This window comes from Mus musculus, chromosome 6 (assembly GCF_000001635.26).
Source record: "Mus musculus strain C57BL/6J chromosome 6, GRCm38.p6 C57BL/6J".
NCBI lineage: Eukaryota > Metazoa > Chordata > Mammalia > Rodentia > Muridae > Mus > Mus musculus.
In genome coordinates this window covers 113,326,972-113,352,637 of record NC_000072.6, presented here as the reverse complement: position 1 = coordinate 113,352,637, position 25,666 = coordinate 113,326,972, and the positions used below count along the sequence as shown (strand labels likewise).

Below are 25,666 nucleotides of genomic sequence, written 5' to 3'. Positions count from 1 at the left end.
TGAGTGGTGAGCACGGTGATTTCCACATACAGAACCAGCAGGCTCCTGCTTCCTGAGCCAGAGCTCCAAGAACTTACATCTTTGTTTGGAACGGAGTGGGTTGAGGGGCAGCCTCAAGTGTGTTCCACGTCAGTTTGCACAGAAACATTGACATGCAGTTCTTCTCTCTTGTAAGCTTTCCATTTAGTTTGCTTCCAAAGATTAAATCTAAGTCATTTGAAAACAGAAAGAAAGAAAGAAAGAAAGAAAGAAAGAAAGAAAGAAAGAAAGAAAGAAAGAAAGAAAGAAAGGAAGGAAGGAAGGAAGGAAGGAAGGAAGAAAGGAAGAAAGGAAGAAAGGAAGAAAGGAAGAAAGGAAGGAAGAAAAGGAAGGAAGGAAGGAAGGAAGGAAGGAAGGAAGGAAGGAAGGAAGGAAGGAAGGAAGGAGAGAAAGCAGAGGCTTCCCTCTCAAACGCGTGCAGGGGCTGCAGAGGTGGCTCCACAGTTAAGATCGCTTGCTGTTCTTGCAGAGGACCCAGGCTTGGTTCCCAGCTTTTAGATCAGGATGCTCACAACTCCTGTAACTCCAGTTCTAGGAGACCCAACCCCCTCTTCTGACATCTGTGGGTCCCTGCTAACACATGGTGGGAATACATACACTCCTTCCTGAACATACGCATACAATTCATCAATAAATGTAAACAAATAAGCCTGGAAAGAGCGTCATGAAGAGTGGGAGTGAAGTGGGAGGAGCCACCGTGAGACAGCAGTGACCACGTTCCAGCAACTAAAGGCTCTCTTTTGTCTGAAACGAGGAACTCGGGGTTCAGAAAAAGGAAGGGCCAGATCAGATAGACGGCAGTGTGTCAGTTTTGTAACCTGGGTCCAAACTGAAGGGCCCATTGCGTACACCCATCTCGAGGTTCTCTTGCATGAGTCCGTGATATAATCAGCTATGAGGCTGGAGGGTCAGAAGGAAGGCACAAGGAGAGGGTTATGCTGGCCTGGACCACTGAGGTCTGACAAGTCTGGAAGTCTGATGGGACTTTGGTTCCCTTGGACAGGCTGTTCCTGATACACTGAGAAAAGAGGAGTGGACACCAAAAAGGCAGTGAGGAACCCCTAAATATGGAGCATAACTAAAACACAGGATTCCAGAAAAGGAGAAATACTTTGAAAGTTGGCTGTCTTAGAAAAGCTGCTGTCTAGGAAAGAAAATCTCTCCCTTCTGCCTCCTTCTCTTCTGGGGGTTGGGCATTTTGAGGCAGGCTCTCACTGTGTAGTCCGCACCACTAGGAATGCCCTATGCAGCTGAGGCTGACCTTGAACTTGAGGTGAACTTCCTGTCTCTGCCTCCAAGTATTGAGATTATAGGCATAAGCTACTATGTCCAGCTGTTTATAAAAAATTATACAAAAATCTAAATAATTTCAAGTATGGTATCTTATACAATAATAATCTCAAGTGAAGAGGGCTACCCTGTGCTAAACAGTGAGTTCTAGACTTTCCAAAATAGACTGAGCTACAGAGTAAAAGCCTGTTTCAAAAATCAAAAAGAAGGGGCTGGTGAGATGGCTCAGGGGTAAGAGCACTGACTGTTCTTCCAAAGGTCCTGAGTTCAAATCCCAGCAACCACATGGTGGCTCACAACCATCCGTAACAAGATCTGACTCCCTCTTCTGGTGTGTCTGAAGACAGCTACAGTGTACTTACATATAATAATAAATAAATCTTAAAAAAAAATCAAAAAGAAGAAAGTGTGTGTGTGTGTGTCTGTGTGTGTGTCTGTGTGTGTGTGATCAATGGGTAAAAGTGCTTGTTATACAAGCCTGATGACCTGAGTTTGACCCCCAGATTCCATGAAAGCCTCCACACTCAGGCTACACACCTTCAACCACACCCACATACCACAATTGATGATGATGATAATGGAAAGGAAAACTAGACTGGTACACTATACAACTATCATCTTGTGACATAGTTGTTTTAAGATAAGGTCTATGTAGGATGGCCTCAAATTCCTGAGCTCAGGTATAGAGAGATGGTCATTAGTTAAGAGAAGGTGCTGCTCTCACACTGGATTAAACTTGGTTCCCAGTACCCATGTGCAGGTTCACTACTGTCAGTTACTATAGCTCCAGCCCCAGGGGCACCTGAGACTTCTGGCCTCCACAGTCGCCTACACTCACGTACACAGATGCATACATATATACACAATTTAAAAGTAATAAAGTAAATCTTTCTTAAAAACAACCCCTCTGACCCTCCTGCCTTAGTCTCCTGGGCAATGAGACCATAGCATGGTAGTACCACACCCAGTTTGGGATAATTTTGGGGGGAGGGGCAATCAGCACTGAGTTTTAAATCTAGGGCCTCACAGAGGCCAGGCAAGCACTCTACTGAGCTACAGTTCCAGACGTCTTTGTATTTTGAGTCAGGATCTTACCAAGTTGCTTCAGTGGCCTGGAGTTTACTTGGTAACTCAATCTGTGATTTTTTTTTTCCATCCTCAGTTTCCCCAAATAGCTGTGATTATAAACCTGTGCCACCAGACATGGCTTAGCATAGAGAGATTTTTTTAAAGTTGTTATAAAGTTAGTGTGACTCAACAAAAAAGACTGGGGAATACATACATGTGAATGAAACTAAGCCAGAGAATTTTTAAAAACTATCATTAACGTTTGTGGTATTCTTTTCTATTCCACTGTGAATAAATTTGTGGTTTACACATTACTTTGAAGTTACCATACAACATACCTGCTTAACTCCTAAGGACGTAGTCCTTCTATAAATATCTCATATTCCCATCCATTACAAGCTGTGGAATATTCCACCCAGCAATTATATCTAATAATTTTTGCCATAAAAATATTTCTTGGGGGTGAAGGACGAATGGCTTAGTTAGCAAAGTGATTGCTGCATAAGCGTGAGGGTACCTAGTACTTACGCAAAGAGCTAAGCTCGGGAGTATGTGAGGCTGCTGAAGCTTGCTGGCCAGCCAGTCTAGCCACTTGGGGAGCTCTGGCTTCAGTGAGTTAGCATGTCTCAAAAACTAGAGATTGATAGAGAAGATACCCGAGGTCAATCTGTGGCCTCTCCGCATACACACACACACACATGATAAATGCTATGAAAGTTCATATGTAAGAGGCAATAAATGACCTTCTCTTTTGGTGTATTCTTTTTTTTTAGTTTTATTTATTTATTGTCTTAGGGTTTCCATTGCTGCGATGAAACACCATGATCAAAAAGCAAGTTGGGAGGAAAGAGTTTATTCAGCTTATGCTTCCACATCATAGTTCATCGATGAAGGAAGTCAGGACAGGAACTCAAACAGAGCAGGAACCTGAGGCAGGAGCTGATGCAAGGCCATGGAGGGGGGCTGCTTACTGGCTTACTTCCCCATGGCTTTCTTATAGAACCCAGGACCACCAGCCCAGGGATGGCACCACCCACAGTGAGCTGTGTCCTCCCCCACTGATCACTAACTGAGAAAATGCCCACAGCTGGATCTCATGGAAGCATTTCCTCAACTGAGGCTCCATCCTCTGATGACTCTAGCTTGTGTCATATTGACACACAAAACCAGTCAGTATGTTTATTTTGTATGTGTGTTATATGTGCCTGTGCCTGTGCAGGTGTGTATGTGTGCAATGTGTGTATGCAGGGGTGTGTGTGATGTGTACCTGTGCAGGTGTGTGTGTATGTTCATGTATGTGTGTGTGTGTGTGATGTGTACCTGTGCAGGTGTGTGTGTATGTTCATGTATGTGTGTGTGTGTGTGCAGGTATGTGTGTGATGTGTGCCTGTGCAAGTGTGTGTATGTTCATGTATGTGTGTGCAGGAGGCTGTGCAGATGGGTGTTGTACTGTCTGGTTTTGTGTGTCAACTTGACACAGGCTGGAGTTATCACAGAGAAAGGAGCTTCAGTTGGGGAAATGCCTCCATGAGATCCAGGTGTGGGACATTTTCTTGGTTGGTAATCAAGAGGGGGGGCCATTATAGATGACACACATGAATATACACACACACACATGAATACACACACACACACACACACGCATACACACACACACACACACACACACACACGATAAAAGCTATGAAAGTTCATATGTAAGAGGCAATAAATGACCTTCCCTTTTGGTGTATTCTTTTCTTACTAATGAGACAGAAAATGACCTAGGCTTACTCTATGCCCTTCAATGATCTATTAGGTTCTTGGTATGAATTTTATGTGTTGTTTATATAATAAAAAGATTAAACCATTGTCATCATTGTCCTTGTCTTCCTCTTCCTTCTCCTCCTCCTCCTTCTCCTCCTTTCTTTTTGGGATTAGGTCTTATTTTATAGCCCAGGCTACAACTTGTGGCAACTCTCCCATGTTAGCCTCCCAAATGCTAGGATTACAGGCGTGAGTCACTATGTCTAAGTACCTCTCCAGTCTGAAGTATGTTATTGACTGTTTACCATGGTTTAGAGAAGGGTAAATTATACTTTTTTTCCTTCAACAACAAACGTGAAAGTTTTTTTTTTTTTTGGTTTTTTGAGACAGGGTTTCTCTGTGTAGCCCTGGCTGTCCTGGAACTCACTCTGTAGACCAGGCTGGTATCAAACTCAGAAATCTGCCTGCCTCTGCCTCCCAAGTGCTGGGATTAAAGGTGTGCGCCACCACTGCCTGGCTGAAAGAAATTTTTTATTTTTACAAATCACCTTGTTCATCTTTGTGTGTGTGTGTGTGTGTGTGGTTTCTCATATTTCCTCTAATCTTAGAGAACCAACTGTTCATCCCTCTAATAATTTATTCTCCAATGGGTTACAGAATGAAGGAAAGACTGAGGTTGTATCTCAGTGGTATGGCATTGGTCTAGTATGTGCAAGGCCCTGGACTCCAACTCCAGAAAAGGAGGAGAGGGAAGAAGAAAGGAAAGAAAACAAATGAAAAAGAAAGAATGTGGAAGAACTGATCTATCTTCCCAGGTTGTGGAAAAAGGAAGAAAATATTACCGTATCCTCTTCTTCTGCATGTATTTGGTTTTCCTCAGCTGTTCACAGAATGTAGTTGATGCAGGAATTAAGCTTGTTCATGTGCATCCAAAACACTGCAAGAATAGGTACCCAAAACTCACCCTGGTTACCTGTGGCTAACAGGTAAAAGACTGAAGTGGAGTCCTTGTTTCTGTCAGCTCAGTACTCCCATCCCCTTTGGGCCAGGTACTTCTCTCTCTCTCTCTCTCTCTCTCTCTCTCTCGTGTGTGTGTGTGTGTGTGTGTGTGTGTGTGTGTGTGTGTGTGTGTGTGTGTGTCTAGCTACTTATGCTGCTTTGTTCCTCTGACAACATGCTGGAGGTCAAAGGTAGCTACATCATTCAGTTACTCAGGGAGATTCTGCCAGGTAGAGAATCTTATTCTGTATTGGAAAAGAGATCAACGTGGGAAGAGAAATCAAGACAGGAGAGGAGAGCAGGCATGAGCTCAGCATCTCCGGTCCTTAGAGCTTCCTTGCTTTGTGAAAGGCTTAAGGCTGTGAAGGTAACACTAAGGAGGAAGAAGCAGACAGTCAGGAGTTCAAGGTCATCCTCAGACTACATAGCAAGGTTGAGGTCAACCTGGGCTACACGAAACCCTGTGTCAACAAAATAAATAGTGGGGCTGGAGGGATGGCTCAGTGGTTAAGAGCACTGACTGCTCTTCCAGAGGTCCTGAGTTCAATTCCCAGCAACCACATGGTGGCTCACAACCATTTGTAATAGGGTCCGATGCTCTCTTCTGCTGTGTCTGAAGTCAGCTACAGTGTACTCACATTATATTTTAAAAATAAATAAATAAATAAATAAATCTAAGCTGGGCGTGATGGCATACGCCTTTAATCGCAGCACTTGAGAGGCAGAAGCAGGTGGATTTCTGAGTTTGAGGCCAGCCTGGTCTACAAAGTGAGTTCCAGGACAGCCAGGGCTACACAGAGAAACCCTGTCTCGAAAAAACAAAAACAAACAAACAAACAAACAAACAAAAATCTATAAACTTGCAAACTTTATATGCCCCAGTACTGGGGAATGTCAGGGCCAAAAAGTGGGAGTGGGTGAGTAGGGGAGTGGGGGGAGGGTATGGGGGACTTTTGGGATAGCATTGGAAATGTAAATGAGGAAAATACCTAATAAAAAAACAACAAAAAAAGAAAAACAAAAAACAAAAAAAAAAAATCTATAAACTAAGTAAAAAAACAAAGGTTAGAAAAAGTGAGGGCTGGCAAGATGGATTAAGAGTTAAAGGCACCTGGTATCAAACTTGGCGAACTTAATTTGACCTTTAATCTCTGGAAAAAACGGAAATGGTAAAAGGAGAGAATCAACTCCTGAAGTTGTCCTCTGGTCTCGGCATGTATAGGCATAGACACACACACACACAAACACACACACACTCACACACACTCTCTCTCTCTCACACACTCACACACACACTCTCTCTCTCACACACACACACTCACACACTCTCACACACATTCACACAGTCTCATACACTCTCTCTCTCTCTCTCTCACACACACACACACATTCACACAGTCTCATACACTCTCTCTCTCTCACACACACACACATTCACACAGTCTCATACTCTCTCTCTCTCTCTCTCTCTCTCTCTCTCTCTCTCACACACACACACACACACACACACACACACACACACACACACACACAGACTTTCTAAAAGTGAGAATACCTGAATGCCCCCAGAAAAGCTTTAAAAGCATGCAAAGAGTAAGACCAGAAAAGGTGTGTAAGCAGAGACTGGCCAGGTGGCTCAGTAGTTAAGAGCAGTTGCTGCTCTTGCAGAGGATCCAGGTTTGGTTTTCAGTAACCCACGCGGTGGCTCACAATCACTTGTAATTCCTGTTTCAGATGATCAGATACACTCTCCCAGCTTTCAAGGGCTCCTGCGTGAGCACGGTTCACATATAAAATGGCAGGGTCACATACATAAATAAAAAAGTAAAGAAATCTTTTTAAAAAGTTGTACTAGTCTTCAGAGGGACACTATCACCCAGTAGTGTTGTCATAGAGATAAACACAAAACTGTACTGACACAACTCCCTGGCTCAATAGTATGTTGAATGGGTGGTGAGGAGACTAGAGGTGTGGTCCTAGGTCAGAAGTGGGTTAGGAATCTGAGATTCTGAGATGTGAGGGAAGAAAACACCTCTTAGTCTCTGACCCTCGTCAAATCTTGCTTTTCCTGTGAGCCCTGGTTTATATGAAATCTTTTTCTCATGTTTTACTTTGTTTTGTTTATGTACTTGTGTATGTGAGTGTGCAAGTCTATGGCAGCCAGAGGAGGATGTCAAATGTCTTGATCTATCACTCCCCACCTTACTCCCTTGTACAGCACCCCTCTCTGAACCTGGGGCTAGGCTGGTGGCATGCTCCCCCTCAGTTCTGGGGTTACAGAGGCACACAGCCCCCTCCAGCTTCTTACACAGGCTCTGAGTATTTGAACTCAGGTCTTGTCCTTGAGCCGCTCGCCCACTGAACCATCCCCGAATCCTCCTGTTTTGTCTTTTCTTCCTCCTCCCCTTGAAGGAGAACCTCACCACCGGCTTGCTTAGAACATTTCACAATGCACCTATCTCTGCTTCTGAAGTGCTAAGATTGTGTCAGACACCACACCAGCTTGTTTTGAACTAGTGTTCTAAGTACTTGCACACCCACTACACAGAACTCTCAAGAAAACTTAGAGTCAGTCGTTAATAAGTCCATGTCTCAGGGAAGAAACTGAGGCTCAGAAAGGGAGAGCAGAAAGGGAGGTGGTTGACTTCAAAACCTTTCTAGCATCTTAGCTTAGTCTTCTGAGGCCTGACCACTCCAGGACAGAGGAGGGCCAAACTGGGAGAAACAGAGGTTGAACTCAGGAGGGAGAGCTGCCCTAGACAGGCCAGGTTGCGTCCTTTGCCTGGCTCCAGGGCAGACCTACCTCTAATTCCTGCCAGTTGATTCCCCTTCTAGTCTGAGCTCAATTTAGTCCCAAAGAGCCTTGCATAAACCAAGTCGGGTCAGGTCCCTTGGCCCCAAGCCTAGAGCCCCAGGAAGGGATATGCTCCACCCTCCCCACCCTGGCTCCCAGCCACGGTCACATGGCACTTTGGTCCTCTTTGGCTTGCTTCCTTAAGGATCCAGATTTAACTGCATCTCCCCCTTCCACTTCTCTTCCCTAGTCTCTTTGAGCAGTACCTGAAAGTGTGTGGGATAGAAGCCTTAGCTCTGTTTTGCTGGTGTAGGTCCTCAGTTTATCTGCCTATTAAATGGGACCTTACAGCTTTTCATCAGCCCCTTACTAGTCTTCTGAGTCTTGCATAGGTCCAGCTCCTTTTAAATGGAAGGTGAGGAGAGGAGGAGAAGGAGACTAAGAACTCTAAGGCAGGTCCCAGAACTGTTTTGAAAACAATGCCAGGTTCAAGCTGGCCAGCCTCTGGCATCTCATAAATATTGGTTCAAAAATCATCTGCTTCTAACTAAGTGCTGATTTCAAGACCATCTGTGGCTCTCACTTGTCTCCTGCTGACGACCAAAGGGCACATAAGCATGCTATAGGGCCTGTAACAGAACAACTGGGCCCACTTCTCCAGTCCGAGAGTGCTCGTCCCTAGTCCCCAGGTCCTCTGCCGCAGGCTCCTCCTCCATTGACATCAGAGCCGCAGGCGGGCCGAGGGAGCCGAGCCCCAGCCGAGCGCCAGCGACTGAGCAGGCAAACTGACCAGGCACAGACGCGGCGGGAGCTCCGCACCAGCCACCTCGGCCCTCGCAGCCAGCCCCGAGGCGGGGCAGCCGCAGGTACAACTGAGGGTTGCCCCGGCTCTGTGCAGCGGGGCGCTCCAGCCACAAGATACTGAAGCCCAAGGGTGGGAGGGGCGCCTGGCCCCTGGACAGACAGACGGAACAGGGCTGGGCCTTTCTCTCCCACCTCCCGTCCCAGGCCCTTTAGGTGCTAGGTGACCTCCATGGATATTGCCTGGATATCAGAAAAGGGTGGGGAAGGGTCTGTGTGTGTGTGGTGTATGTCCAAGCGCTAGGCCTGACCATGGAAGGGCGTGGGCATTTGGAAGAGTAGATCGGGGAGGGCATGTGAGGGGTTCCCTGAAGCAGGAATGTGCTTCAGTTGTGTAAAGGTATCTGGGAATTCATTTTTGTTGTTGCATATGGTGTTCAAGGATACACACACACTGCTGTCTGGCTTGCGGGGTAGAGTTCAGGGGAGGTTTGGTCTTCCTCTGAGGGGGTTTAGTTAGGCAGATTGTTAAGGCTTGGTTTGCTGTGTAGGGCTCTGGGCTGAGGAGTTGGAGGGCATAGACAGGACTAAGTTGCTATGTCTGGTATGTGGGAACGGATGCCACCTTGTTCGTGTGTGCATGGAATCAGTACTGCAGTGTAGGGTCTGGGTGTTTTGGATGGACAGGTAGGTGTGAGTGGTGTATATGAACGTGTGTTGATGCTGGGCATATGTGCACAACCAGGTGACGTGGTGTGCAGTGTGATGGATCTAGCAGGAAGGTGTCTGGACTCAAGATTCATGTACTGCTGATGTGGAGTGGTGTCTGCTGCAGGGTGTGGAACTGTGAGGGTCATTAGTGCTGGCATCCATGTGGGTTTGACTTTACATGGATTTACCATTGCCTCTTTCATCAGAAAACCTGGGATGCTGGCCAATGCTCTGGGAACAAGGTCCCACTCAAGGAGTGGACTCTCAGTTCTGGTCAGGGTGCCTTCTCTTCATTCTTCCCAAAGGAACCAGGAGGTTGCTTTCCCAGAGCTCTAGGGCATGAGGGGCTCTGTTCTGGCTTCAAACTCAGTTGATTCTGAGATGTTGACTTTTCTGAATGATTCCCCCAGTCTAGTAGTCTCCTACTGGACCAACACATGACACCCTTTGTCCTTAGCAAGCTTAGCTGGGACTCTCTTGGGCAACTCTGGACTCATTCTATCCATCTCCAACCTCAGTTTCCGAGATTTCTCACATGATACATGGGGAGAGAACCCACCCTTTCTTGTAAGATGACACAGAGCTGTCTAGGGAAAGGTCCAAGATAGGTCCCCTCCAGGAGGGGACAGACAGGTGAGATCAGTTTTCCGGCTGCTGGGACACAGACAGGGAGTCAGGAGGGCTAGGTCTGGGGAGTTCCAGCTGTGGCTGATGTTGCCTTGGTAACAGTGAGAAGGAGCTATTTAAAAACGTGGCTGAGATATTGCTGGAAGCCCAGGCTGCCGGAAACCTGATTTCCGAGAGGCTAGGGTGGCAAGGAGGAGGAGGAGGAGGCGGAGGAGGAGGAGGAGGAGGAGGAGGAGGAGGAGGAGGAAGGGGCCCTCTAGGGCGCCATCTATGCTGCTCTGGGGTCTCATGTGCTATCTTCCTTGAGGGGGAGGTTTCCTTGGGTGTTAGGATTGAGAAAAAGACTGGGGCAAAATGGAGAATGAAGAATTGAAGGAATGCACAGATACCGAGAATTTCACTACTAGAAATGATCTTTTGCAAACATGCTGAGTGAACATATGATGGGGGAGGCTGAATGCCTGTTGCTAATGAACAGATCCAGGAATGAATGAACTCATGCTGCCTGCTCATGGGGCATGCAGTAGATTCTCAGAGAGGATAGGCCCTCTGAATCTCTTTCTCTCCATTTCCTTCCTAGGAGCCCTGGCTGTGGCTGGGGGGCAGTGGGCCATGCCAGGGGCAGTGGAAGGCCCCAGGTGGAAGCAGGCGGAAGACATTAGGGATATTTATGACTTCAGAGATGTTCTGGGCACGTGAGTCTCAGGATGGGGTGGTGGTGGGGTGACAGGATTGGGAAGGGCTTCGCTCCTGAGCCTGACGGCTGGAGGGGCTAAGTCTGGGGTGGTGCTTCCTCTGGTCAGCTCACGAGCACTTACTTCCCTTTCCTACAGACCAGGGCTTGTGGCAGCTTTGCCATGGTGCAGACTAGTCCGGCCTTCTGGTTTTGGCTAACTGTGGGGAGGATGGGGCCTTTCTTGTCCAGTCATGGGGTCCTTATGAAGAGAAGGAAGTCCAAGAGAATGGGAGAACTATTTATCTAGATTGCTGCCAAGAGCTGGCTATTCTGGCCTGGGTTTGGAAACTGAGGCTGGACATGGTTGCTCTTGATGATGGAAATCCAAATATAACTCAAACCTGGTCTTTTCCTGTTATAAGTTGGTCCTAGAGACACGGACAGACAAACACAAAATGATAGGTGAATGAGTATTATTCTCTTATTGAGGTTGTAGAGGCCAGAGTAGTCTCTTCTGCCTGGGTAACACTCCTTGAAGGACATGAGACCTTGGCTAAAAGTAAGATGGGTAAGCTTATGCTTGTCAGAAAGAAGGAAGGTAATTCAAGGCAGGTGGAACAGTGCATGTAAAGGCTCAGAAGCCACTGCAGAAAGAGGCCGTCTGCTGGAATTCACAATTAGGGCTGGGGAGATGTTCAAGCAGTAAGAAATGGAAAGGGGCAGCGAATGCAAGGCCTTGAGAAGAGCAAGAGGTCATTTCACGGCACAAAGGAAGACATTTAAGACTGACCAACGGTGCTGGAGATGGCTCATCAGTTAAGAACATTGGCTGGTCTTGTAGAGGACTAGGCTCAGTTCTCAGCACTGATGGTGGCTCACAACCACCTGTAACTCCAGATCCAACGGTATGTATGTGGTTTGAACACACATGTAGGCAAAACACTTGTACACATAAAGTAACTAAAGCTGAAAAAAAAAGAAAAAGTAAAAAGGACTAGCCATCATGTGTGGGCAAACTGGAGAGCCAAGAATTGTAACCGTGGTAATGGTGTGATTCTGTGAGGTTCTAAAGGGCATTACATTACCTACAACTCAAACTGAATCCATCAACCACTCACATAATCAAGTATTTCAGGGGCAGAGTTCAGGCCCAGCTGGCTCGTATGTTACCAGCCTGGCTTCCTTTGGTTGGCTTCAGTTTGGAGCAGGCTCTCCCTAGGTACTGACAAAGATGACTGCCATCCACTCCAGGTTTACATCCTACCAGCTTATTCACTCATTCACAGTGCCAGGACACCGTCATGTAAGTGACCAGCTACTGAGGTACTGAGGCAGGGGACAGACAACTCTGGCTGGCCATGTCTGGCTTATGTGAAAGACAAAGGTGGTCATGACTACGGGGAATGGAGGAGGGCGAGGAGCTGGGGTTCTAGCTCCTTATCTTGCAAACCTCTGACTCACAGGGGTGCCTTCTCAGAAGTGATCCTGGCAGAGGACAAGAGGACTCAGAAACTGGTGGCCATCAAATGCATTGCCAAGAAAGCCCTGGAGGGCAAAGAAGGCAGCATGGAGAACGAGATTGCCGTCTTACACAAGTATGTGGCACCGACCCCTCCTCATTCCTCTAGATTACTGTAGAAATGGTTTGAAGTCTCGGCCGCACAGGACAAGAACTTGGCAGGGAGTGGCTGGCCCAGAGCTAACCTCCCAGATGAGACTGAGGTGCAGGGAGGGCTTGTTTACAGAGGATGAAGCTGTTCATGGAGCCTCAAGGCCAGCCCACCCATCAGGTGCTCACCTAAGGTCCTCCCATACAGTGAAGCAGGCGTATTTGCTGAGCCCCTGGCTAAATTAGCAGCCAGCCGACAGGAAACCTGCTCTGCTGTAAAACGTACAGCAAGCATTTGCTTCCAGTGCCTCCCACTTCCTAACGATTTGCACAGGGAGGAGATGGTCATTTCCTTTCCCTAATTTGGGTGCATGGGATAACGAGGCCAGTGAGGGCAAGAGATTTGCCCAAAGTTACACAGCAAGCCTATGGGGGAGCCATGCCTTCCTTAGCCCCACGATCAATCACCACAGGTTCATCTGTTGAGTACCGACCTGATGCAAGCTCTCAAGTAGCATGTAGCAGAGGCGTACCCGGGCCAGGTCTGTTTGACCACAGAGGCCAGTGCTTGCTTGCTAGTCTTTTCTTACCTTCTAGCATCAGCTTCCCCCCAGTGGACTCCAGAACCTTGGTTCCTGCCCTGGATGCAGGTGCCAGGGAATAGGTGCGCCACCCTAAGCTTATCTCTCCTTTTAGGATCAAGCACCCCAACATTGTAGCCCTGGATGACATCTATGAGAGTGGGGGCCACCTCTACCTCATCATGCAGCTGTGAGTGGCCTGTCTGCCCACCCTCATCCCTCTCGCTGCTGCCCCACGCACGCTCTTGGCCACTTTCCGGTCCTTTGCTGCAGGGTTTCAGGTGGAGAGCTGTTTGACCGAATTGTGGAGAAAGGATTCTACACGGAACGGGATGCCAGCCGCCTCATCTTCCAGGTGCTGGATGCTGTCAAGTACCTGCACGACCTGGGCATTGTGCACCGGGATCTCAAGGTAGGATCTGAGGGGCCTAGTGAACTATATGCACCAGGGGACGGCAATGGCAATCTCTGTCTGTCCTGCTTTGTCTGTCTTTGAGTACCTCTCAGCCCCTCACTAAAGCCCTAGCTTTCCATTTGCAAAATGAACTACTTGTGACTCCCCCTCCCCCCAGCCCCAGCTCCTCTTATTCCAGCTTAGACAGGGACACAAGGTAGGCTGGGCTGGTATCTTACCTTAACAACTTAACAACTTAGGTGTCTTTTTCTTATAATGAAACATCTCTTTGTAGAGAACAAACGGGGCAGCAAAGCTTCAGAGAAATGCATAGGGGCTTACGCTGAAAACACTTCAGTCCAAGTCAGCTGTGGTGGTACACAGAGGCAGAGGCAGGCAGATCCCTGAGTTCAAGGCCAACCTGGTTTACAGAGTGAATTACAAGACAGTCAGAGCCACACACATACCTTATCTCAAAAAATCAAAACCAAAACCAAAATAAATAGAACCTGGCTTGAAGACTAGTCTTGCCATGCCCTAACTGACTCTTGGGCCAATCACTGCCTCTAAAGGCATTGGTTTCCTCCTTGGTAAAGTGGGCTTATTCAAACTAGACAGGCTGCATATGTGGTAGGGTTGAAATCAGCCAAGTACTTATCCAAGATCCAGCACAGAAGGTATTAAATTTTTTTTATAATACTGGGATTCCTGTAAGGTTTCTAAGTTCTATGAAAATCCTTCCTACAACCCCTTGGCTTTGTGTTTTCTAGAACTTGCAGCCTTCTAGCTTCTAACGGATTTAATGAGCTAGCTACCATGGATTTTGGAGAAGCATATAGCACTGCTGGCCTCTGGCTACCTCTGACTACCCCTTCTCCTCTTTCCCACCCTCCAAGCCAGAGAACCTGCTGTACTACAGTCTGGATGAAGACTCCAAAATCATGATCTCTGACTTTGGCCTCTCCAAGATGGAGGACCCAGGCAGTGTGCTCTCCACAGCCTGTGGGACTCCAGGATATGTGGGTGAGGAGGGCCCTGGGTTGGGGATGGGGATGAGGAAAGAGCCAGGAGCTGCAGGGTAGACACAGGTCATCACCATGTGCTTTCTTTCCACAGCCCCTGAGGTCCTGGCCCAGAAGCCCTACAGCAAGGCTGTGGATTGCTGGTCCATAGGAGTCATTGCCTATATACTGTAAGTGGGGACATGGTCAAGGTGGCCTGTGACTACAGTCATCTTCCCTGCTTTGCCCACTCCTCTACATCTACCAAATAAATACTAACAGGCAGGGGTCTGGAGAGATGGCGCAGGCGTGAAGAGCAATGCTGCTTTTCCAGAGGACCCAGGTTCAATTCCCAGTATGCACATGGTAGCTCACAACCATCTGCAACTCTAGTTCCAGAGGATCTAATGCCTTCTTTTGGTCTCTATGGGTACTCATGTGCACACACATGGTACACAGACTTACATGCAGGCAAAATATCTGTATACATAAAAACAAACAAACAAACAAAGTCTAACAGGCTTCAATCAGGAGATACCATGTGTCCAGCACTGTGGGAGCACTGAGGAGTTAGCAGAAAATGAAACACTCCAAGTGCCTGCCCTTAAGAGCTGACATGTAGAAAGAATCAGTGAGTAAATAAATCTATATTAGTGTCACCTGGTCAAAGTCACTGTGAAGATAAAATCAAACAGGAGTAGGGAGATGTGGATAGATGTCACTTCAGATAGTCAAAGGCCCTTTGTGATGGTAAAATCTGAGTGGCTTTTGAGCCAGTTTAGGTGTGATCCGGTTTAGGTGTGGGGAGGATGTCAAACATGAAGACCCTATGACAGCATGTTCAAGGACAGAAGGAAGGCCAGTACTGCCAGACAGAAGTGAGCAAGACAGAGGACTTCCTGTGAGTCCCGTCTGACTCTTGGCACTGCCCCAAAATGCTCTCCAAGCCAACGAGTATTTTTAAAGCTGACATGAATTCTCTTTCTCTCTGCCTAGGCTCTGTGGCTACCCACCCTTTTATGATGAAAATGATGCCAAACTCTTTGAACAGATTTTGAAGGCAGAGTATGAGTTTGACTCTCCTTATTGGGACGACATCTCTGACTCTGGTAATTGGGTCTTTGCCTTCTTCATCTAGCCCCTGCCTCACGTCTTCATCTGATCCAGGAGTCTCCCCACTGTCTTGCCTCCGTCGTATTTTATTCCCAGACTAGAAGCAGATGTCGTATGTCTTATCTTGGGTTCCCTCTGCTTGGCCCCTATCTCAGAGCTCTGTAGGCATTCAGTCTTCCAATATAGTATTTACAAAATTACCTCCCCTGGAGCTTACTGACTCTCTGAGGCTTAAACAGCATTAATATTTCTTTTTTTTTTTTTTTTTTTTTTTTTAGATTTTTTTTTTTTTTAAGATTTATTTATTTATTATATGTAAGTACACTGTAGCTGTCTTCAGACGCACCAGAAGAGGGCATCAGATCTCTGTTACAGGTGGTTGTGAGCCACCATGTGGTTGCTGGGATTTGAACTTCGGACCTTTGGAAGAGCAGTCGGGTGCTCTTACCCCCTGAGCCATCTCACCAGCCCCAAGCATTAATATTTCTATCTTCCATTTTGTGTCCCAGTCAGGGACCAGCTTGTGATGGCTGTACAGTAGTTTACACACTAGTGTGAGCATACTGAGTGGATTCTTCTGTAATTATGTTCTCAAAAAAGGAGGGAGCTAGAAGGCTGGAGTGTGTGGAGTGGGGCACAGGCAGACAGGCTTCTTGTCACACCTTGTCAGCGGAGATGTGAGGGGATGAGCACTGTCTTGGTGCCCACAGGAATGGTCACGCTGTATCTTTGCTTTTCTCTTGGGGCTCCAGCCAAAGATTTCATACGACATTTGATGGAGAAAGACCCGGAGAAGAGGTTTACCTGTGAGCAGGCCTTGCAGCACCCATGGTGAGAGCTCCCACTCTAAGTTGTGTTAGGGTGGGACCTGGGGGTCCCAGGCCTGCCCCAATCCTCACAGGCAACTCTGCATATACCCCATCCTAGGATTGCAGGAGATACAGCTCTGGATAAGAATATCCACCAGTCAGTGAGCGAGCAGATCAAGAAGAACTTTGCCAAGAGCAAGTGGAAGGTACAGTGCTCAGTACCAGCTGCATACAGGACCTGCCCAGGAGGTTTTCCAAAGAACTTCTCTGTTCACTCAGCAAAGGCTTCCTGATCCCCAAAGTCCAGAGGTGGCTCCTGGGTTCCATCTCCAGAGAGACATGATGTAGCCCATGGGACCCAAGGGTCAGAAAGGTGGCCACAGACCTATAGTTGACTAGTAATTAACCAGGTGTACAGAATATGCCTGAGGTGGAGGGAACAGAGTGCAGAGAGACCAGGGTAAGAGAATGTGGCTCGCTGGACTAGAGGGGCTGAAGGAACCGAGGGAACTGAGTATTGAGAGGCCAGGCTGGGGAAACTGGTAGAGGCTGCTGGGCCATTGAGGTCCTTAACTGCTATAGTGGGACACCCACCTAATGCAGAGGATGACTCCAGAAAGACTGAATGCAGGAAAGGGCTTTCAGGATGCAGTGAAGGCAAGGAAGGACTCCTGAGAGGCCCAGCAGGATGTGTCATAGATGCAGCGTATGCTGGGGCTTGACTCAGAAGCAGCAAGAGGAACACAGGAGTGGGTGAAAGCAGGAGGGAGACTCAGAAGAAACAAAGATGGGAGGCATACTGAGGGAGTGAGATGTCAAAGGCTGCCCCAACCTTCCGGTTAGGGACAAAGTAGACAGGGGTACCATAACTGTGATAATGATCCTGGCACAGAAACCTGTCTTGAGGGGACATGGACATAAGCAGCACATAGGACATCTGGGTGAACATAAAATGATAGAAACAGGTAAGTTACATAACCTTTCTGCACCTCAGTTTCCTTCACTGAAATTAATGCTATTCCAGCACTCAGGGAGGCTGAGGCAGGAGGATCAGGGACTACATGAAATCTTGTGTCAAAAAAAGAGTGGGTGAGATGCTGAGAACACAGCTTAGTTGGCAGAGTGCTTGCCTAGTGTGCATGAAACCCTAGTTTGGCTCACTAGCATCATACAAGACTGGGCACAGTGGTGGTAGAGCCTACAATCCCAGGCCTCAGGAGATACGAGGTAGAATGGAGGATAGCCAGGCTACACGAGAACCCATGTTAAAAGAAACTAATGATATTAATAGTGCTTGCCAAAGCCAGGTGTAGTGACACACACCTTTAATCCCAGCACTTGGGAGTCAGGACAGCCAGTGCTACATAGTGAGACCCCGTCGCAAACAAAAACAGTGCTTGTCGTTCCTGGTAGGTAGCACACATATGCCTGTAATCTCAGCACGCTGGAGGCAGAGGCACAATACGTAGTAAAACTGTCTAAAAAGGGAAACAACATGAAAGTGCTGCCTCAGAAGATGGTGTGAGGATTTAATGAATGAATAACCAGGCAACATGCTCAGAGCTGTGTAGACACATGAATGTTGGTTACATGAATTATAGTTTTGTGTCCCTTTGTATGCATTTTATATATGTGCTGTATGTATAGCTGAATATCGTTCAGTAACACCTTACAGAGTCGGGGAGCCTCCTGTTGCCGACCCTAAGCCCTTTAGGCGTCCTTTCAGTGTCCCTCCCCTCTTTCCACAGCAAGCTTTCAATGCCACTGCTGTGGTTCGGCACATGAGGAAGCTGCAGCTGGGAACCAGTCAGGAGGGGCAGGGGCAGACTGGCAGCCACGGGGAGCTGCTGACACCAACAGCTGGTGGTAAGAACCAGGGTCTCGTGGAAGGGCATAGGTGGTCCATGAGGAAGAACAAGGCTGGAGCTGGAGCCGGCTCTACAGCCACCCTTACCCTTTCCCTCTACACAGGGCCAGCAGCTGGCTGCTGCTGCCGAGACTGCTGTGTGGAACCAGGCTCGGAACTGCCCCCTGCACCACCCCCAAGCTCTAGGGCCATGGATTGAACATCAAGGAAGTCAGGGTTTCTTTCATGAGAGGGGTTGGAGGCAGCCTGCTTCCTCCTCACTCCAGATCTGGGGAGTTTCTGACCCCACACCTCTTCACCCCTCCCCTCTCACTCTTCACTGCGTTTTCCATACAAATGTTTCTATTTTATTGTTCCTTCTTGTAATAAAGGGAAGATAAAACAAGACAGTTCCGTTTGCTCAAATAGCTTCCTTTTTCCCTATTGTAAAAACTGACTTTGATTTGGGGTTCTGGCCTCTGAGGTGGGAGTGTTAAGTCTTTCTGACTTGAGACTTAGGGGTCGGGGGTTGGGGGGGGGGGAGAGACAAGGGAAAGAAATGGAGAACAAAGGAAAAAAGACCTTTTGCCCCTGAGCCCTACCTAGCCCTCTGGCCTCTTAGATCCCTTTTTGCGCTTTGCTGGTGGCTCCCGAGACAGGCTTGGTTGGCGAAGGTCAGCACTGAACAGCACCTATGGGAGGGGGCATAAGGAGTCTATGGGAAACAGGGCATGCTGAGGTCAGGACTGGGGTCAATGGGGGTGGTGGGAGTTATGAGAACAGGTAGCTGAAGAGTCCAGGGGTCAGGCAGGGTGAGGGAAAGTCCTTTAGGGTCTGGACTAGGTATACTTACTGCTTGGGCCCAGCCAGCATAAGGTCCCCACAGATTCCGGAAAAAGTTTCCTAAATTAGAAGTGAGGAAACTACATTAATTGAGCCACACACGTGCCCTCCATGCACAGAGATGGGAACTGTGGGGAGATGGTTAAGAATGACAGGCTCTCCAACCTCAGCCCAACGCCCCAGCATCACACTCCTCACCCAGTTCTTTGTTGGCCAAAGGGCTCGGGCCCTTAGCCTGGGATGTCTTAGGATGCCAGCCGTAGTCACGATGGGCAATCTGCCATACATGGACATCCACGGGCACAGCCTGGGGTTTGTCAAGGGCCATTAAGCAGATGCAGTCAGCCACCTTTGACAAAGAGAGAACTGTTGTGGAGGAATGGCGGATTTGGCCAGCATCCAAAGCTATCCGCTTCCTCCTTCCGCTAAGGCAGCACTATTCTGCACTCTCAGTCAGTATGCAGTAATTACCCATTACTTCTAAAAATAGCTCCAAGAAGACTTGTTCCTGAGTGGACATCTGTGTGGGCCGTACACTCATACAACCTGGGGAGAAGGTATGACCACACTCTCCTCAGATAAGGAAACTGGGGCTCTCAAGTGTCTTGGACAAAATCACGCAGTGAAACTAGGCAATGTCAAATGTAATGCCAATCCCTTAAAAATTCTTTAAGTCAATGGGGCTGGTGAGATGGCTCAGGGGGTAAGAGCACCCGCCTGCTCTTCCAAAGGTCCGAAGTTCAAATCCCAGCAACCACGTGGTGGCTCACAACCACCTGTAACAGAGATCTGATGCCCTCTTCTGGTGCGTCTGAAGACAGCTACAGTGTACTTACATATAATAAATAAATAAATCTTTAGCAATTAAAACAAGACTACTGCCTGCTCTTCCAGAAGACCTGGGTTCAATTCTCAACATCTGCCTGATGACTTACAACCGTCTGTAACAACAGAGTATGCACATGCCATGTGCTTACAGGTTCCCATGGAGACTAGAAAAGGGCATAAGATCCCGTGGAACTGGAGTTACAGGTAGTTGTTGTAAGCCACCTGACAAGGGGGTGCTAGGAATTAAACTCAGGTCCTCTGAAAGAGCAGTGAGTGATCTTAACCTCTGCATCATCTAGCCAGCTCCTGAAAATTCATTTTAAGACACAGAGGAGAGGCCATCCTGGTCTACAGAGTGAGTTCCAGGACAGCCCAGCCAGGGCTACACAGAGAAACCCTGTCTCGAAAAACCAAAAACAACAACAACAACAAAAAATAAAAGAAAAAAAGACACAGAGGAGTATAAAAAATAAAGATAAATTATAAATTCTAATAGTCTGATAGATCTATTGACATCAACAAAACATTCTGTAAGCACATGTAATGAAAAGAGAAGAGAAGAGAAGAGAAGAGAAGAGAAGAGAAGAGAAGAGAAGAGAAGAGAAGGTAAAATAGAAACATCTTTCCATCTGTCTCCCCAAAGGTAACCAGTATTAACTTTCCGCCTCTTCCCTCTGAAAACTTCTACATACAAACAGCAGTGCACATAATGTACCCGCACAAAGGCCCTTTCTAAAGATTTATCCAAAGGGCAGCCTCTTCTATACTCTCTGCACTCTGCTATTCCCTTGTCCTTCCTGTGCTTTCTCCAGAAGCCGGGTCTCCCTGGATTCTCAGCTGGGCCTTGTTTCTACCTCTCGTACGCTCAGTGTGGGTAAAAAGGGCGTGTCCTACCTCTCTGGACCCTCACCTTGGCGCCCACCCCGGGCAGGGTGCAGAGGGCCTTGTGGGCCTCTTCATAAGGGGCCACTCGAAGCTGCTGCAGCCAAGCTGGCCCACCTTGCTCTTCGAGGATGGCTTTGGCACTGGCACGTACATAGCGGGCACGGTACCCCAGGCCCAACTTCCTCAGGTGAGTCTCTGCTTCTGGACCTGTGGGAGTGTGGAGGGAAGAGCAGATATCCCCAGTCAGTTGTTGTCCTCAGGCTTGTGTAAGATGCTCCACCCCAGTGCTTTCCTAGGCACCTCTTCCTTATTTACTGTCCTCTAGGAGTCAGTGGACAGTTGGATGTGAAAGAAACAGGTAAGGCCTGAGTTCTGCCCCCATAAATGTCCTCTTAGCACCTCCTATTAGCTGGGCTCTGAAGCAGGTGCTAGGGACCCTTGCTCTGGGGGAATGCCCATTTGAGCACTTTAGCTTTATTCAAGAAGTGCTCTCACCCATGGCCTACAAAGCTGCAAGAGCTTGGGTGATGGCCTAGCAGGTAGTCAGCATAAACCTGATTACCTGAGCTCAATTCTCAGAACTCATGTAAAATGCCAGATGTAGAGGTTCACATCTGTAAGGCCAGCATTCGTAAGGTGAGATGGAGGCACACACTGACTGGCAAAGTACATTATGCTTGCTTTTCTTAAGGTTCTCAATAATGGCAGTATACACATTTTACAGATGGACACAGTAAGGGCACTGAAGGGGCTACGTGGGCTGGGCACAGGATTCAGGAGTTAAGAAAACTTGCTGCCCTTACAGAAGACCAGGTTCCAGCTTGGCATCCATATGCTGCCTCACAACCATCTGTAACTCCAGTTGTAGGGGATCTGACATCCTCTATTGACTTCTGTGGCTACCAGGCATGTGCGTGTTATGTACATAAATACATTCAGACGAAGCACTCATACAGAGAGAATTAAAAAAAAAAACCAAACAACACTAAATCCAAATGCAACTGAGGAAAACACCTGACACTGATCTCGGACTTCCATAAACACATGCATGTGTGCACTTGAACACATTTATGAACATACACCCATACACTACCTACCTACTCACCTACCATGGTGGTTTAAAAGTGCTTGGCCCAGGGGATGGCACTTTTAGAGGGTATGGCCTTGCTGGAGTAGGCGTGGCCTTGCTAGAGGAAGTGTGTCACTTCCTCTGTGTTCCTCGGTTAGAGGGGATAGGCTTTGAGATCCTCCCTCTAGCTGCCTGAGGATGCTGAGTCTTCTCCTGACTGCCTTTGAATCAAGATGTAGAGCTCTTAGCTCCTTCCTCCAGCACTGTGCCTGACTGGAAGCTGCCATGCTTCATGCCATGATAATAATGGACTGAATATCTGAACCTGTAAGCCAGCCCCAATCAAATATTGTTTCTTATAAGAGTTGCCTTGGTCTTGGTGTCTCTTCTCAGCAATGGGAACCCTAACTAAGATACCCATCAACTCTACCCCTCCAACACAAAGAATGGGCATGGTGGAGATAGGACCTTTCACCCAGGTAGAGGATAGCACCTGAGTTCTTAAACTCATTTCTTTCCTTTTTTTCTTTTAAAAGATTTATTTATTATATGTAAGTACACTGTAGCTGTCTTCAGACACTCCAGAAGAGGGTATCAGATCTTGTTACAGATTGTGATGAGCCATCATGTGGTTCCTGGGATTTGAACTCAGGACCTTCAGAAGAGCAGTCAGTGCTCTTAACCACTGAGCCATCTTCAGCCCAACTCATTCCTTTTCAATGCCTCACAATCAACTTATCCCCCCTGCCCCAAACCCTTCTAAATATATTCTAATATTCCCATTCTATTAACAAGTCAAGCCAAGCTTAGAGAGGTAAATGAACTCCTTGACAACTTATGATTATTAAGCCAAAAGCAGATACTCGAGCCTTTTCTTAGCACCAAAAAAATACCCCAATTGAGAATGAACCAAAGTTCTTCTTACTATTTAGTCCCTAAGCATGTCACCTAGCTTGGTCCTCATATCTGCTAACCAATATACTTTCTTCACAGAGCAAGTGGACTCACTAAAGTGACAGCAGCTTAAAATTGCTATGTATTTCCTGTTCCAAACACTGCTGGGTGCAAGATGTGTCTCCCTTTATTCTGTCCTCAGAATAAAGGATTCTGACAGGATATGTAACATCATTTTCCATTTCACAGACTCAAAACAGAAGTGAACATGTTAGTGTCAGAACTAGGATTCAGTCAGATCTAGGCAGTCTGTCTCAGATTATCTGCCTGTAAGTCTAAACTACTGAACACTGTGTATAGACATTCCTCTAGTGAGGTACTGCATATACTGGCAAACAGCCAACTAATGAGGTGCTGCTGTTTCAGAGATCAAATCTGAGGACAAGTTATATCTGGGACTGCCCAGACTACTTCACCCAGGACTTCTGGGTGGAGACAGTGTTTGGCACAGTGGGAAGCTCTGAGATGGGAGCTCATAGCTTGGGTAGAACTGAACAGATAGATCTTTCTGTCCAAATGCTGAAGGGGACGGATGCACCTACTCACCAGCCAGGGCATGGAGGTTTGGGAAGCCATGATAAGTGACATCATCAAGCTGAATGAGTCGAGGTCCAAAGGCCTGGCAGAGCCGTTCCACCATGCCAGTAATGCGAGCAATGTTGTTGTTGGAGGAACAGATGAAAGAGAAAAGGCACTCAGTGGGGTCTTGTCTCAGCAGTCTCACACCTGGAGAGCAGAAAGGTCGGAGCCTGGGGACACACCTCGAATCCCTCCACATCAGACACTACACCTTGAGGCTCCAGGGGGACCTGGAAGAATAAGGGACTGCTCGGGTCGAGAAATCACTAGGCTTCTGCCTTGTGGCATCCTGTGGGGTCTGGGTGACCATCCCATTCCACTGAGAAAAAAAGCCACAATGCAAGCACCACATGAACAGGGCTTCATTTTGTGTCCTTTTCTTTCTTCACCAAAGAGTAAAAGTGATTGGGTATATAATGACAGAATGACGTCACCTGCTCCAGGACACACAGTCAGGATTAGGCCCCATATCTTTATCACTTTCCTGTGGATGATGATCATCATCATTATAATAATAACAATGTGCTAAGTAGAAGCACTTTAGTAAGTACATCTTAATTATTTGCTATTATCATGTGTGTGTGGCATAGCGTGAACTTTTGGGAGTTGGTCCTCTCCTTCCAGTATGTATTGGGGCATTAAACTGCATGACAAGTGCTTTTATTTGATGAACCATCCTGGTGGCCCTGTATCTGCATGTTACGGAAGGCAGAGTCACAGAGATGTAACTTGTAAGCCACCATTCCTGCCCCCTTGTACTCACCTTGGAATTTCTGGGCCACTCTTTGGAAGTGGGAGTCTACAGAAGCCCAGTGGCTATACAGCTGTGCCAGGCTGACATCTAGCTGAAAGTACTTGTGTAGGGTTTCCAGCTCCTCTAGGGTGGGCCTGCTGACCTGGCTGTCGTCTCCTCGGTACACAGTGCAATAGAGCTGGTCCTCCGTCTGAGTCAGTGTCCATACTTGATCTGCCAGCACGCCACTCCAGTGAGCAGGGCTCTGCTCCTTCCACCTGGGCACCCCAACAGACAACCCTAGCATCGTTACCCATCTTGAACTCGTTAAGGTCCTTTCTGTTTTACAAATGTCCCACCTGTAAACTGACTAATTAGTTATAAATAAAAGTGGTATGTCTTCTTTCTTTTTCTTTCTTTCTTTTCTTTCTTTTTCCCCGAGACAGGGTTTCTCTGTGTAGCCCTGGCTGACCTGGAACTCACTCTGTAGACCAGGCTGGCCTCAAACTCAGAAATCTGCCTGCCTCTGCCTGCCAAGTGCTGGGATTAAAGGCATGTGCCACCACTGCCCGGCTAGTTTTCTTTCTTTCTTTCTTTTTTAAGATTTATTTATTTATTTATTTATTTATATGTAAGGACACTGTCCCTGTCTTCAGACACACCAGAACAGGGCATCAGATCTCATTATGGATGGTTGTGAGCCACCATATGGTTGCTTGGAATTAAACTCAGGACCTCCAAAAGAGCAGTCAGTGCTCTTAACCACTGAGCCATCTCTCCAGCCGCCCCCCCCCCCCCCCCCGCTAGTTTTCATCTTTTTGTTTGTTTGTTTTTTCGAGACAGGGTTTCTCTGTATAGCCCTGGCTGTCCTGGAACTCACTTTGTAGACCAGGCTGGCCTCAAACTCAGAAATCCACCTGCCTCTGCCTCCCGAGTGCTGGGATTAAAGGCGTGTGCCACCACCCCCGGTGTAGTTTTCATCTTAAAAATAAAAAAGAAGCGGTACTGGGGATTGAACCAAGAGCCAAGTGCGTGAAAAGCAAGCACTCTTATTACTGAGTGCATCCCTCAGCTTCCCCCACTGATTTTTATTGCATGGTCCTCATAATCCTGCACAGTCATCACCTCTACTTCCTAAAGAAGGTTAAAAGGCAAACCACCGGTGCTTAGACTCCAAAATGTACTCTCATCTATTGCTCCCAACATTCTCTGTATCCCGAGTGGGCAGCACTGAGAAGTCAACATCCTAGGGAACAGTCCTCCCAAGTGCAGTCACTCACCGGAAGGACTGTCCAGAAGCTAAAACCAAGTCCAGACGCAGCTCAGAGCGTGGACACGGGATAGAGGCCCAGAGGGCCGGGCTGGAGCTTAGGGTGCGATGTCTCATGCTGCTAGGCAGCCAGGAACGGAATAACATTCGGCTAGCAGCCCCAGCCCATTACGGCACTGTCCAATCAGAACTCGACTTTCCCAAGTCCTAAAGCCTCGCACACAAGTGACCACACACACCGGGAGTGTAGCACCGTGGGTCCTAGCTTATGGGTCCGGTGTAATTTTAATTTGAGTCCCTGTTGAATGAATTTCCCTCTCCTCGTAGGAAAGCCTCTCGCACACCACCAAACCCCTAAACGCCCCACTCCGCTCTCCCGTGCAGCACGCCCCGCCTCTTCC

The 25,666-nt window shown here is 47.6% G+C and overlaps 2 protein-coding genes across 5 annotated transcripts; one reads left to right on the top strand and one right to left on the bottom strand.

Moving 5' to 3' along the window:
- On the top strand, positions 8,716–18,514 carry Camk1 (calcium/calmodulin-dependent protein kinase I). Its single transcript, NM_133926.2, has 12 exons — positions 8,716–8,802; positions 10,656–10,770; positions 12,215–12,346; positions 13,057–13,131; positions 13,215–13,353; positions 14,232–14,358; positions 14,452–14,527; positions 15,333–15,445; positions 16,202–16,280; positions 16,377–16,464; positions 18,007–18,124; positions 18,230–18,514. Exons 2-12 carry the CDS (start codon positions 10,688–10,690, stop codon positions 18,322–18,324), a joined length of 1,125 nt encoding a protein of 374 aa, NP_598687.1. The 5' UTR covers positions 8,716–8,802; positions 10,656–10,687; the 3' UTR covers positions 18,325–18,514.
- On the bottom strand, positions 17,761–25,666 carry Ogg1 (8-oxoguanine DNA-glycosylase 1). Of its 4 annotated transcripts, none has more exons than XM_006505720.2 (7): positions 25,276–25,666; positions 24,159–24,273; positions 23,230–23,409; positions 20,686–20,867; positions 19,146–19,296; positions 18,958–19,007; positions 17,761–18,796 (listed from the first exon to the last, which is right to left on the bottom strand). In XM_006505720.2, exons 2-7 carry the CDS (start codon positions 24,220–24,222, stop codon positions 18,707–18,709), a joined length of 717 nt encoding a protein of 238 aa, XP_006505783.1. In that variant the 5' UTR covers positions 24,223–24,273; positions 25,276–25,666; the 3' UTR covers positions 17,761–18,706. The 4 variants fall into 4 exon arrangements, 3 of the variants coding, with proteins under 3 accessions (XP_006505783.1, XP_006505785.1, NP_035087.3); XM_006505722.2 differs by having other exon boundaries at positions 23,230–23,492; positions 25,276–25,662; NR_149720.1 differs by having other exon boundaries at positions 18,450–18,796; positions 23,230–23,492; positions 24,026–24,273; positions 25,276–25,662.

Bases quoted from the DNA above. Each gene is read 5' to 3' on its own strand.
- Camk1 (NM_133926.2), top strand. From the start codon at position 10,688: ATGCCAGGGGCAGTGGAAGGCCCCAGGTGGAAGCAGGCGGAAGACATT. The intron at 12,347-13,056 runs GTATGTGGCACC...CTCTCCTTTTAG, and splicing joins GAGATTGCCGTCTTACACAA to GATCAAGCACCCCAACATTG. The intron at 18,125-18,229 runs GTAAGAACCAGG...CCCTCTACACAG, and splicing joins GCTGACACCAACAGCTGGTG to GGCCAGCAGCTGGCTGCTGC.
- Ogg1 (NM_010957.4), bottom strand. From the start codon at position 25,412: ATGTTATTCCGTTCCTGGCTGCCTAGCAGCATGAGACATCGCACCCTA. The intron at 23,410-24,025 runs GTGAGTACAAGG...TCTGCTCTCCAG, and splicing joins AGTGGCCCAGAAATTCCAAG to GTGTGAGACTGCTGAGACAA. The intron at 19,297-20,685 runs GTGAGGGTCCAG...TCTTTGTCAAAG, and splicing joins TGCCCGGGGTGGGCGCCAAG to GTGGCTGACTGCATCTGCTT.